This window comes from Ciconia boyciana, chromosome 13 (assembly GCF_034638445.1).
Source record: "Ciconia boyciana chromosome 13, ASM3463844v1, whole genome shotgun sequence".
Lineage (NCBI taxonomy): Eukaryota > Metazoa > Chordata > Aves > Ciconiiformes > Ciconiidae > Ciconia > Ciconia boyciana.
Genome location: NC_132946.1, coordinates 8,843,540 through 8,856,885, shown reverse-complemented (window position 1 = coordinate 8,856,885; position 13,346 = coordinate 8,843,540). Strand labels below are relative to the sequence as shown.

At 40.4% G+C, this 13,346-nt stretch overlaps 1 protein-coding gene across 1 annotated transcript in view; it reads left to right on the top strand.

Moving 5' to 3' along the window:
- Positions 1 to 11,835, top strand: part of OTOA (otoancorin) — a 40,066-nt gene extending 28,231 nt beyond the window's left edge. Inside the window, exons 23-30 of the mRNA XM_072878102.1 lie at positions 218 to 405; positions 4,504 to 4,659; positions 6,096 to 6,238; positions 6,640 to 6,776; positions 7,773 to 7,870; positions 9,771 to 9,963; positions 11,138 to 11,227; positions 11,799 to 11,835. Coding sequence (XP_072734203.1) covers positions 218 to 405; positions 4,504 to 4,659; positions 6,096 to 6,238; positions 6,640 to 6,776; positions 7,773 to 7,870; positions 9,771 to 9,963; positions 11,138 to 11,205 — 983 coding nt within the window. The 3' untranslated portion in view covers positions 11,206 to 11,227; positions 11,799 to 11,835. The remainder of the gene's footprint in view (positions 1 to 217; positions 406 to 4,503; positions 4,660 to 6,095; positions 6,239 to 6,639; positions 6,777 to 7,772; positions 7,871 to 9,770; positions 9,964 to 11,137; positions 11,228 to 11,798) is intronic.
- Positions 11,836 to 13,346: the final 1,511 nt, after the last annotated feature.

Sequence of the window (13,346 nt, the reverse complement as noted above, 5' to 3'; positions counted from 1 at the left end):
AATTTATTGCCAGTTAGGCAAATTCTAGTTTTATACCCAGGATGTTAACAATGTAAATATTTAAAGAAATTATGTCAATGCAAGATAATTAACTTGTCAATATCACATCAGCTGCAGTTAATGCATAGTCTGTCACCCTCTTAAATCTCTATATTGCTTTGATTTATTTTTTTCAGTCTCCTTGAAGAAAACTCTTGCTATTTGACTTTTTTTCCAGATTGCCTGGGAACCAGAGCTCCTTCTTCAGATGAAATTATTAAATTAGCAGAAGCAAATGTCTTTTGGTCAGTTCAGGAACTGAAATGCATGGATGCAGGGACTTTTGACAAAAATGTGGAACTTCTTGGGACTGTCTCAGGTTTTAACAGCTCCCAGCTTATTGCCTTGAAGGAAAAAGCCAAGCAGGTAACTATCCTGTCTGTGAAGGCAAATTAAATCCATAATTTGATTTGCTTTTATTGAACTATGCAGTTCTAAAATAACTGTGCTATGGCAATGTCACTACTGCTGCAAGAATATCTATTGTTTATTGGAAAAATAATGTGAGATGGTGATAGAAGACTATTGCCCTTGCTTTAGAGCCAACAGGCAAGTAGTTCTGAGCTATTGGCAGCTGAAAAACTTAAGGTGCTTTTACTTTTGAATTGCTTTTCAGTTGCTTGCTTCCCACTTTTCTTTCATAAATGAAAAATCAGCAAGCAGTACTATAGGCTGTTGATTGCCCTGCTGAGAATTAAGCTCAGAGCGTTAAACTGTCTACATCAATGTTAAATAGAGTTTACAGTGGTGTAAAACCAGACTGACTGAAAGAAACTGTTATTAGCTGAATAAAGCTCTTCTCCCACCTTCTTGTCACAGGCAGGGACAAACCCATCAGTGGGAAATTTTAGGGAGCAAAAAAACCCACAGGCATTTAGTCTGTCTTTACTAGGATGTTACTGGTAAGTGCAAGTTATGGAAACACAGCAGAGAGAAGACCTCTATCTTTGCCAGGCTGTAGATTCACGGAGGGGAGCAGGGCTGCAGTCTCAGCTCTCATCACCACTCCTGCAGCACCGCTGGCACCTCTTCTTTCAGAGTGCAGCAATGCAGCTCCTCTTGAGCCCCTCAGAGGTCTCTGCCCTGGGCTCAGCCTGTGCATGATGTCCATGCAGCAGCAGCAGTGTGGGAGGTCGGGGCTAAAACTTCTCCCTGTCTGGCACTGCAGTGCAGGATCTGTGCCAGAGTATTCAGGGCAGAGCGCTGTGCTGGGTGCAGTTCAGCATGCTGTGTCTGTGGCAGAGCATCAGCAAGGTGTCTGAGCTCCGAGCAGCACTGCCTTGACACCTGTGGGCTGGGAGAGAAGTCAGACCTTGCTCCATCCCTGTTGTTGGTGCTGCACTCGGTCCTGGGGGGTGACCTCCTCTTGCTGCTTTGTGGTTGCCTGCACTGCCAGGGAACAGGTATTGTCCCAAACATACTTTTGTTTCAGCAAGGAAAAGCCTTAGGGTGCAGTCAGACAAGTTGTTTTGGTTGCAGAAAACCCAGAGGTGAAGAGGTTACCATCCCCAGCCTATCTTCAGCTTCCTGTCACCGGCATCTGCTGGAGGTTATCTGCTCTCTGCTTCCATCTTTGCATGGCTAGCTACTCTGTAATCCCATTCTGTCAAAATGATCCAACGTTTTAAAAGTCCTTTTTAGGCTCCATCAGATCATTCTGACAGAATGAGGTTAGGAAGCATCTGTAAGTGCAGTTGGCTGCAAGTAGTACAAGTGCAGATGCTTGGAGATCTGAGGGCTGTGACCTCTGGAGGAAATCAGGAGCAGGGGACAAGGTGGACCTGGGCAGCATCTCCTTAAACGAGCAGCTGCAGCCAGAGTAGTGGAGCTGACCATGACTTTTGGGTAGATAAGGCCAACAGTGCAGTTTTTAGCAGTGAAACTCAGCTTCTAAAGCGCCTGAACTGCAGGTGCTCGAAGAGAAGTGGCACTAACCAGATTTCCAAAAGCAGATGGTGACTCTGCAATTCTGTCTCTGCTGCCTTGTTGCAGCAGGACAACAGCCCACTGCATCAAATGCATTCTTCCCAAGACAGCTTCCCTCTGTCATCATGGAGACATGTGGGTAGGAAAAGGGCAAAAAAATACAATCCTAGAAGAAAATAAAAACAGTGCTCATCTGAGATAGTGGGAACTAAAATATTTTACAGCAGTGCAACATAATGGTGTACTTACAGAGTGATACCTATCTATTGTAGAGAAATTGCCAACAAGGTTAATACACTCATATGCCAGCTATATTCAGTTCGAAGATATACAGACCTGTAGTGCACTGAATGAAAGTGTATTCTGTCTCAGTGTTTGCAAGACAGATTGCTGCTAGACAAAGACAGACTTCCTATATATTAATTTGCAAAATGCAACATGGTGTTACACTGAACGTGAAGCATGAGAAATCAGATAGTACAGGCAAAGCTCTTTGAAATTATGTGCATAAGATGCTGTTATGTTATTAACTAAAGGGCATCTTTAATTAAAGGTTTGATTAAGTCCGCTCTAATTTCTCCTAAATTGATTGATTTCCCCTAAAAGAAACTGTGTACTACTCACGGTCCCAAACTAATTCAAAAACTCTAGTTATCAGATCGTGTCCTAATGAAAGTAAGAAGCTTAGCTCACTTGTAAGCGGAAGGTCTCCAAGCTCTGCGATAGTAACAGATGTATGGATCTGTAGTCTCTAGGTGAATGGGGACAAAGGAGCATTTCAGTTTCATGTGTTGTGTTATTTATATTGTTATGTCTGAGATTTCATCCAGCGCTGTCAGGTAATACTATTTATGAAGTACTTCAAATTCTGTAGTTTATGACCTAGATCAGGAAATAGACACACAACATTTTTAACTGCATATGTTTCATGTATCTCTTAAGCTAGAGAATTAAGAGCTTTAAAATAGGGATAATGCTTTTTACTATCTCTTTTATTTGGAAAAGATTGAAATTTCCCAGGCTTAGACCCTTTTTCTGTTTCTTTATGACATCGTGAAACCAACATAAAAGATCCGGTGGAAACTCAGTCAGGAGGTACGGGTCCAGCAAAGGATCTCAAACAAATCCTTAACCCGAGGGTCATGGTTGAGAAAAGCACCTCAGCAGTTCTGAGGCTGCTCTGTGTTGGATATGCATGTTGGTATGAACAGCAGACAGTCTGCAACTCTGCGTAAGGAGTATCTTATTCCAGAGATCTGGCCCTTTTTCTTTATTTTATGCAGGTTGTACAGCTTCATATGTATCTGAAGGTGCAAACACTATTTAATAGGCAACTGCAGAGATATTCCTTCAGCAAGTCCTTACTAGCTTTGACCTTTCTAATTTTTTGAACAAAAGTTAAATTGTAGCTATCCTGAAAATGGAAAAAATATTTCCATGAATCAGACAGCATGAACAATCAAGATAGCCCAGGACTGGGCTTTTAGTTTTATTTTCCTATGTGGAGTTAGCAGCACAATCATGTACTAGAAAACTGTCATGTATTGACTGACATAATGCAAAGTTGCTGAAGTACATGAGATCTTTAAAGGGAGCTTTTTTTTTTTAATGTATGTGTGTCTTGTTCAAGTCACTTCCTCCAGCCAAAACCCAGTGTCTTTTTCCTGTGAAGACAATTGGCCACATCCTGAGAGATGCTAACCACTGACTACCATCTTCTATCATTTCCAACTAAATGTAATTGACAGTTCTGGCCTCTGCAAATTCAGCTCTTGATGGACTTCCGTTATTCCTTATTCAGGCAGACCTTTTCCTGAAATCAAAATTTTCTTAGGGCTGATCTGTGACAGCTTTTGAATCACTGTAACTATATCACAGATAAAGTTAAAAGCAATGGAACTTGTCAGTTTAAATACATTGGTACTGGTATAGAAGAGCCCCTGCTTATTTCTTTGTTTTTACAGAGCTTTAGAGATTTAATGGTATCCGTACAAACACATTAAAACGATTTTTTTAATATTGTATGCACACAAACTAGAAATCAGAGCTTTAGGAATTGGCTATTTGTCTGTATTACCCAATTCTCTACTTCGATTTCTGCTTTTCTTGTCAATGACTGAGCCAGAATGACTGGTCACAAATGCAATTTAAAGTCACTCCACCGGAGCGATTGCAGCTGATGTAGAAACCTGGATACTCCAGGTGCTGCTTTCACGGTAGCGGTGTAACAGTGTGGATCTCAGCACAGACTCGCATTTTTATTGTTTTTAGTGGTACTTGCTCCTACAGCAATGCTTCCAGCAGTCCCTGCGCTGACTTATCAACAAGCTCAAGCTGTACAAATTGCAGCATTTTTAGATAAATGAACCATTATTAGTGTAGAACCTCAAAAACCTTCACAATAGCTGAGCTCTGCCTTTTGTGTGCAAAGAGGCCTACTTTGGGTATTGGGACTTTTAAAACCAAGGGGTTTGAGAATGGTCTATATAGAGGAAGATTCATAATGATCTAACAGACATTAATGAATCTCTTCTAAAGGTTTGGGGATTGCTGCCAGACTGGAAGAGTTATCATATTGTTTCCCTGGGCCGCATTGCTCTGGCACTCACTGAACATGAAATCAAAGAGTTGGATTTGCATTCTATTGACACCATTTCTGTACTTAGTCAGCAAACAGAATGGACTCTTGCCCAGGTAAGTATGTTACTGCATGTATTCCTGGTGAAAGCCTCTGGATTCACACCCTTTGGGACTGAAGTCCCGGAATCGCCTAGGAAACATAGAGCAATCCACACTACTCCTGGCTGCATTTCTGCAGCTGTGACCCCAGTGGAAGTGGGCAGGTAGGTCAGCACTGATGTCTGCCTGGCTGCTGGCTTCCCTGGTGAGATGGCCAAGAGGACATCAATCAATATTAGTTGTGGTGGTGACGAGTGTATTCTTTAGCACTTGCCCACTAAGTAGTAGAAAGAAGTCAGCAGCTCCTCTGACACTGGCCCCAGAATAGACACTACTGCTAGGAGATATTAGTGCTTCCTAACTAAGAGTAATCACTGAAGAGGTAGTGTGCCCCTCAACCCCAGCATCCGTTGCCTTAGAAGCCTAAGTTATTAGCAGATATGCTCCTCTCATCTTCCTTTCCTTGAATAACTTCTAGTTATGCCAGTGGGACTTTGATAATAAGAGTTAAAAGCTTTTATTTGTATATGCAATTGGCAGCATACTTCTGACTGTGTGACCCATACCATCAGGGCTCCTCGGTTGCACAGATGCTGGCATGGCTGCAGCCAGCTTTGGCAGAATATCACAAATCTGGTTAATAGATTATTGTTCTGAAGAGCACTATCAGGAGGAAGCACTTGGGAGGATTTTATACAATGCTAGTTGGCTTTTGATGTTTTCTGCTGTCAATAAGAATAGCTAGTTAAAAGAGAGTCATCCTGCCTAACTTCAGTTGTCTGAAAGTTAGGCAGCTAGTTTAAGCTAATCATTTCAGGCTCAGCATTGTGGATAAGTTAGGAAACCTTCGAAGACGCTTGTTTCTTTCACTGGCTTTGGAGGATGCCTTGGTGGCAGGCTTAAGCTAGACACATAATTTTTAAGCGGTTAGTTTAGGATGAGCACCATCCTAATGACTTAGGCTTGCAAACGCATTTTGGTACTAATATCCCATTCATATCTGAAAATTAATCCTAAATACAGGTCACCACCTATATATGACACTTAAATAAGACAAGACAACCCGAGTATTAGAAAAACTAAAAATTTCCTGTTGATCCCTTGAGTAATTTATGTTCTAGCAATTTAATTGAATTGGGCAGTTCTGCTAGGCGCTTTAACGACCATTTCTTCTGGTGAAGTGTTTCCTTGTGACCCAGTAGAAGAGGTACAGAGTGCTTTCAACTCACTTGCACTTGGGAAGTGGTTGTGTAACAGTGCCCTGTTTAAGTGTGACATATAGGTGGTGATAGTGCTCCTCCTGAAGGCCATGGCAAAACTCCAATTAATTACATTGGGGAGGCTCAGGATTATGTATGGTCCATAGCTTCTGGTAAGATTGTGAGCTTCTAGTAACAAAACCTTCAATTATGTTTACTCTGTGCATGCATAATATCTTACTGCTTTTGTAGGCAAGATCTATTTTGCAAGGTTTTCTAGAAGACTCCGGCCAGACGATCAGTACACTAAAAAGCTTTGACTTAGTTGGATTAGGAGCTATTCTCTGTGCTCTGAACTCCACAGAAATCATGTCCATAAGGACTGCTGAATTCAGGTACTGCATTTTATACTTAATGAAATATTTATTAGTATCTCTATTGATAAAATTTATTGTGTAGCTTGTTTTCCTTCAAGATTTCCAGAGCCTAAAGGACAGTTTTTTACATCTTAAATGCTTTTAGAAAGGCAGTAACTGTTATGGAAGGCATACACTAGTTGTTTAAAATATATTCTATTTTAGATTTCCTCTGCCATTTATATCCCACCATTTAAGTATCGCATTGAGAAACTCAGTTTTTTGCTCTAAGCATTAAACATTTGTATGCAATTTATGTACATATATTTTAACTTGAAAATGAGTTTACAGTCTTCTTACAGCAGACTAAGTATATTCCAGGCATATTTAGTACTGTATGTAATTGCAGCATGTAATGTTAACCTTGTTGCCTTTTGCAGTGCTGCTGTTGCAAGAATTGGCCTGTTGTTTTGTAGCACCCCTGTTCTGAGACAATTTAAGAAGATGACAGAATCTGTCTTTGGTGATGCTACCAGCTGGAATAGCTCTATTTTACAGGAGATTGGTACTATAGCAGGTAACAAAATTCAGACTCTAGATGGTGATGGTTCTGAAGCATTGTTATTAAGCATTAAGAGACAGGTTCACGTAGCAGTGCATTTTTCTAGACTGGCAAAAGACATTTCTTCCAGAGAGGAGCCACCTGCAGGGATGGACATCCAGCAATTTCATTAGCACTAAGGAAAAGTCGTGGTATTCTCCATAAGGTTCTCTGAATCTACTCAAACCAACTTTGGGGAACACAGCCTGAAGTCATTTGGGGCCTGTAAGTTGGAAAAGGTAAATCACGGAGGGCAAAACCAACCAGGATTTCAGACCCAGTTGCTATTTGTGAACCGTGCTGCTACAAGAGTGGCTGTATTGGGTCAGAGCAGTGCTCTAGCTGACCAAGCATCCTGCCCCCAACAGTGGAAAGAATGGGCTGCCCAGGGAAGAGTGAAAGAGCAGGGTTAGCCTGGAGTGGTACTTCTCCAGAGTGTTCTCACAGCCTTGGAGACTTCCTGAGCCAGAGGTCACACACAGTTTTGTTCATGGATTTTTTTTCCCTGTGATCATTTAACTTCATGTTGAACTCCCATAAATTTTAGCATCCCTGATGCCTGCGGCAATGATTCCACACTGTAAGTACCTAATGGGTGAAGAAGTAACTAAGTAACTCCCATTGCATGCTTATGGTCCCTAATCTTGCATCAGAAGAGGCTGTGAACAAGCATTCCCTAATAATGCTGCTTTTGATTTTATTGATTTTTATCATTGTCTCTTTTGTCTCTTTTCCAAGCTAAAGTAACCCAGGTGGAGTACATTCCATACCAATGGTTAAGGTCAGATGATTTGTAATGTTGTAATACAGTGAAAGAAACAAAACATAAACAGAACCAGTATCTCTCTCCATAACGCACTGAGTAAATAATTTATTGGATGTTTTGTATAAATGCTTAAAATTTGTATTAGCCTAAAAATAAATCTAATAAAAAGAATATTATCTGAATTCTGTTCCTTTTTTTTTTTTTAGGTGGTTTGAATGAGGATGAATTAAAAGCTTTTGATAAAAACTTGATGCCATATTTCCAGCCAATAGCAGTAAGACATATACCTCCTGAAATTTTCCAAGTAAGAGCTCAATTACTGAAGAAGTAACCAAATTTATATCATTTTTACTCTAGTATAAATAAACTGCAGCACTGATTTATAGTTTGGTTTTGGGTTTCAGAAAGAATTTTTCTGTGGCGTGTTAAGTGAGAGATAGTCAAGGGTCTGAAACATTAACTTTCAGCTATATCATCTGTATTTGTGATGCCCATAAAATATGCTAGACAAGCTTTATTTATCCTTCAGAACGTGTACCAGGGAAAAAGCAAAGATCTAGGGTCAGAAAGCAGGGAATGGACTCTCTTCAAACACTCAGATCTGAGTTTTCTTCTCTGTTCATTAACATTTGCAAGGATGCTATCATAGCTAAAATTTCTTTGCTGACTATGTAAGAGCTTTTTAATTATCCTAAAATCTGGCAACATTCTCCTGAGTTAGCTCTGAATAACAGATTGTACAGGCAGATATGGATCGGAAAGGAATTACATCTAATTACAGCAGTTCTGAGTGTGGACCAGAAATTAGAACGTGGATCTTGAGATTGTTGCCCCAGACTTTATTTGACTTAGTGACAAGATTAATATTCTGCCTAGGATCGTCTCTTTCAGATGCTCGGGCAAGCAATGTACTTATGGACAGATGAGCTAAACAGATAGTTAACTGTGTCAGCTTCCATAAAAGAGAAAAACTCCTTGAACACTAACTGTTCTGCACAGTACCACTGACAGTTTAGATAAGCCTGAAATGCCCTTAGTGAAACTATTTCTTTGAAAAACAGGCAAAACTGAAGATCTATGGCATCTTGTAGAATTTCTTTCAAATAGCATACATTTTTGTTAGTAATAATAGTAATGATACTACAAAATGTGCTTAACAAATAACAGGGCGCCTTCTCTGAAGAGTTTTCTGTATTTGAAAGATTCAAAGCAGATTTTGTTTTTACACGGGTTTTTTATAACTTCATTTTATGGCTGTATACATTATTCAGATTTTGATTTATGAAAAATTACATTGTACTATGGACTTTAATTGAGTTAAGAAGAGGCTCAATTTAACATTTCTGGACCTGTAGGCATTTACATGAGTTTACTTGGTTTAAAAGAGCACACCATTTGGTAGACAATGAAAAATCAGGAAGGGTTTGCTCCATTGTCTGACTTACTTGGAAGGGTAATTTAGTCTTTCTAAAGTAGAACCTGGATGCAGAATTGTTGCAGCAAAGAAGGCTTGTTGTGTAGGAGGGCTAAAATTCTTGTGACTGCAGAATGTTAACTAGGATCAAAGCAATCCAGCATGCCCAATACATGCAGGCTTTACAAACTGATTAATTGCTATGTGATATAAGATAATTACTGTAAGATTATGATTACCATGTTTCATTTTTAACACAAGTTTTAATATGACCAAACTTGGAAGATTTTCAATCTGAAAGAGAAAATTGAATAATGAGATTAAAGCATGGGTTTTTTTTCATCTCATGGCTCTACTGCTAACTCTAATCAAAGGTCAAACATAGGTTCAAGTGAGGTTTCTTGGGAGCAGATGTAAGAGGAAATAAATGAAAACACAAGAGGATGCACAACGTCATTGGTCTTTGAACAAATCAGAAAAGAAGTGGCTGGAAAATTAAACTCCAGCAATATATTGAAGAAGTGTCCAATACAGTGTTGGCATAGAAAGCTTCTCAAGCTGTCAGATCCCAGCAGCAGAGAGGGGTGAAAGATAGATGAGTGGTCAGTGAAGTAAATGAATGCAGAGGATTTTTTTTTTTTTTAAGCTCTATTGAGCTCTTTTGTAGCAACACAATGTTAAAAGCTACTTCCCCTCATTCCAAATGCAAGCCAGTGCTGACTTCTGATTCCTTACCTGTCTTATATAATTGACAGCCTAAACCAAATTTTCTGGCTTATATTCCTCCCAGGCATTGTCCCCAGAACAAATAGCAAACCTGGGCCCTGAAAATGCCGCCATGGTTACCAGATCGCAGCGTGAGCATCTGAATGCATCGCAGCTCCAGAGCCTTCAGCTGGCACTGGATGGAGCCAGGACAAGCACCCCAGAGACACAAAACAGCTCAAGCGCTACCCAGGCGGTGCAAACCCCAGCTCCAAGCGGTGAGTAGAGTCGCTCCCTCCTCCTGCTTAGTGGGGAAGGAGGCACACACCAGTGGGGTGTGCAGTCTCACACCATCCACCAGGATCAGACCTGTATTTTGAAGGTGGGTTACAGTGAATTTTCTAATCAACTTTTTAACTCATGCCTCAAATCACGTGCCTGACCAAGACAAACAGCAAGGATGTTGGATTCACCCACAGCAAGAGATAACGGAGGAAGATTGTCAGGTGGCATTAACAGCTATATGCTGCTAGTAGCATTACACAACGCTAAGCACTAGCTTGTGTAAAATGTAGCCTGAAACACTGAGCTTTTCCCTCTTCTTCTTTCCCGTATTCTTTGTCTAAATTTAAGGCAGGGCTGTCCATCTCTGGACCTTCAGATCACAACCTTTATCTGCAGCAGAACCTTGTTTGCAGAGCTGTAATTGGGAAAGGAGGTAGCACTGGGGGGGATTAGCATCTTTATCCAGACTGTAGGACCCCTTGAACAGTTTTTCATGCTGTTCCCATCCTATTTGGAATTAAAGCCTATTAATACCTATGCTTCAGTGATTCAACATTTTAATTCTCCATATTGCAGTTTATACTGGGCAAGTTATGCTGGCAAGTATGTAATGGACGTTTTACAATGAGTGAGAGTTTGCACACAGTCAAGCCAACGTTGAGAACTTATCCCTGTCAGATAGCAAATATTGTTGCTCCCAGTGACACCAGCGAGACACAAGCTGCTGAAGAAGAGAGAGGGATGTTGAGGTGCTAAAATAGGAGTAAGGGGACTAAATTGCTATGATGCCCTTGCTGGAATTAGAGCAGACCTTCCCAGAAGCACCCAAGCGGTGCTCTCAGCCCTGCTCCCTCACGCGCGTGACCTGTTCCCTCTGCAGATATGCCAAAGGGAGGAGTTTTCTGGGTAAAGATCACCTGAGTTCTTGCGCTTCTCATTCATTATTCCTATCTCTATTGAGTACCACCCCTATGAAATGCTTCTCTTCAGAGCTGTGTATGTTAAACTGGAAGTGACCATTCTGAACGGTGTCATCTTTTGAGCAGCTGAATGTAATTAGGATTCAAATGTTGGAATTTGCTGCACTTCTTTGGGGTGGTGTAGATAAGACTGTACTAGACCTGAACTGTATTGTGACACTAAGACATAAGGCTTTCTGCTTTTCAGGTGCTCCTTGTTTGAGTGGCTTTGGCATCTTGTTGTGTGCTGTGTTTACACTGCACCTGCTTTTCTGAATCCACAATTGTTAAGCTTGAGGTAAGTTATATTTTCAATAAGAGGTAGCTTTATAACAGAAACACAGTTCACCTGTAACAGTGAACAACACAGGGTGAAGGACTGTGGGACCCCTTCCTGCTTTAAATACAGAGATAACAATTTCTGAATAATTTTTCTGTATTACAAAGGTGTCTTGTATCTCTGTTAGACTATCTTAGAATCTAATCAAGGGGAAAGTACTTTATCTTATCTTTACTGTAAAGCCAACCCTAACAAAAGTATGTTTAAAATTCCATGTAACACCAATCCATTACTGCATTGTTATTTGGAACATGCTGTTGGTATTAATCTGTATTATGCCTGTTCCAGTCTATTGATAAGATTTTATTCCACAAGCACTTGGATAATCTCCAGTTAAAAGAATGTTGCCATTAACTTTCCTTGGATTTTACCATTTTGACAGGCTAAAATTTAACGAGAGCACTGGTGGGCTTAAGGTATAAATTCCAATTAAGCAAACTAAATGCTTGAGTGTTCTACTTAGTCTTTAAAACTGCAAATCAAGGTATGTCAAAAGACTTAATATTTTTCTTTGCTTTTTGATTTTCAGTGTCCCGGAGCTTACAAAGGAGGTGCTAGAGATAGAGTTGCAGCTCAGTGTGAGTAGTAGAATCAAAAGGCTCTGAGATGCCTGAGTGCAAAGTGGTTAATTTCTTAAAAGCGACACCTTCATCTGCCGTCATGATGTGAAGTATCCCCTTTCCCTACCTTTACCATTAACAAGTAACACAGGATCCCTCCAAATACTTCAGACAAATTTCAAAACTGGAAATGGCTTATCTGCCTCAAGAAAATCACTGAAAGATACGCTTACGTGTTAAGGAGGAGCCTGAATGACCTAGGGGACAGGTAGCAGGTGACTGTTATTTGGAGGCTGGTGTATTGTACCCAGTGCTTTTTACGTTGGCTAATTTGATCACACTATTGTATCCATCCATTGGGTTTTCTTCTTACACTTTGAGTGTACATTCCTCCGAACAGAGGCTATCCTTCTGTGTGACATAGTAGAAACTGTACTAAAGATTACTGCTGTTGCAATAAAATAACTTCATCTCTGAGCTGTTGGTTTAAATCCTGCTCAGATAAAAAGTGATGACATGTTCTTGTACTTTAAGCACCTTTTCATACAGTTAACACCTGTTCATGTAGTTCCCCATGGCTGTAGGTATTCAACACAGAGCTGTTGACACAGAGGGCATTGGCAATACTATTAGTATTTCATGTGACAAAATGCACCATTGAAACCTGCTTATGTTCATCATGAGATAGTCCCTTCACTTCAGGCAGGGTTGAAGCGTACACCTGGGAATAGTAAGGGAAAGCTGTTCACTGGGTCTACATACTACTAGGACTGTCAATCCAGTACTTTCCACAAGCTCTATAATAATGAATTTCTCATAATTATAAACCACAAATATTTGCATGTGTTTTAATAACATATGGCTTACATGTCTAATGTTTTTCATGCCACGCCTCAGTATTTTAAACAATAGAAAAAACAGATATATTAAAAATCCTCTGCATGTGAACATACATTTTGATGTCGTTCAACATGATTTCATGCCAAGAATGCATGGTACAGTTTTCCATTTTGCCATTGCAAAGGTCTTTATATTTTCTAGACTAAAAAAGGCAATGCATAGACTTAAAAGTTTAGCTTTTTCATTTAGGGCTGTACTGTAGTAAATACCTTTCAGACTTTTATTTGTATTTCTTTATGGCAAGCGTTACATCTAGCTTCTCAGCACTGAAAGCAGAATTGAAATTTCGCTACATGTGGGGAAGCAATAGGAGTGGGGCTGAGAGGGAGAGCTGGAGGGAAGAGGCTTGCTGCTTTTGCTGCTGCTGGGGGAAGGGTGAATGTTAGCTGTTGCTGCTGTTGGGAATAACAGCTCCCACCACAGTCCCATATATTCTGTAATTCCTGCAGCAGCAGGCGCCAACCTGATTTTCAGGGCTTTGTTATTGGCAAAGTAGCAGTGAGAGCATGGCCATTTTTCACCCCCTCCTGTTCCCTCTCCCCCTTTAGCAATCTGCTGCTCTAGGAACTGCCTTTGCCTGTAACTAACCCTGGCAAGTGTCACATGATGTTACAGAT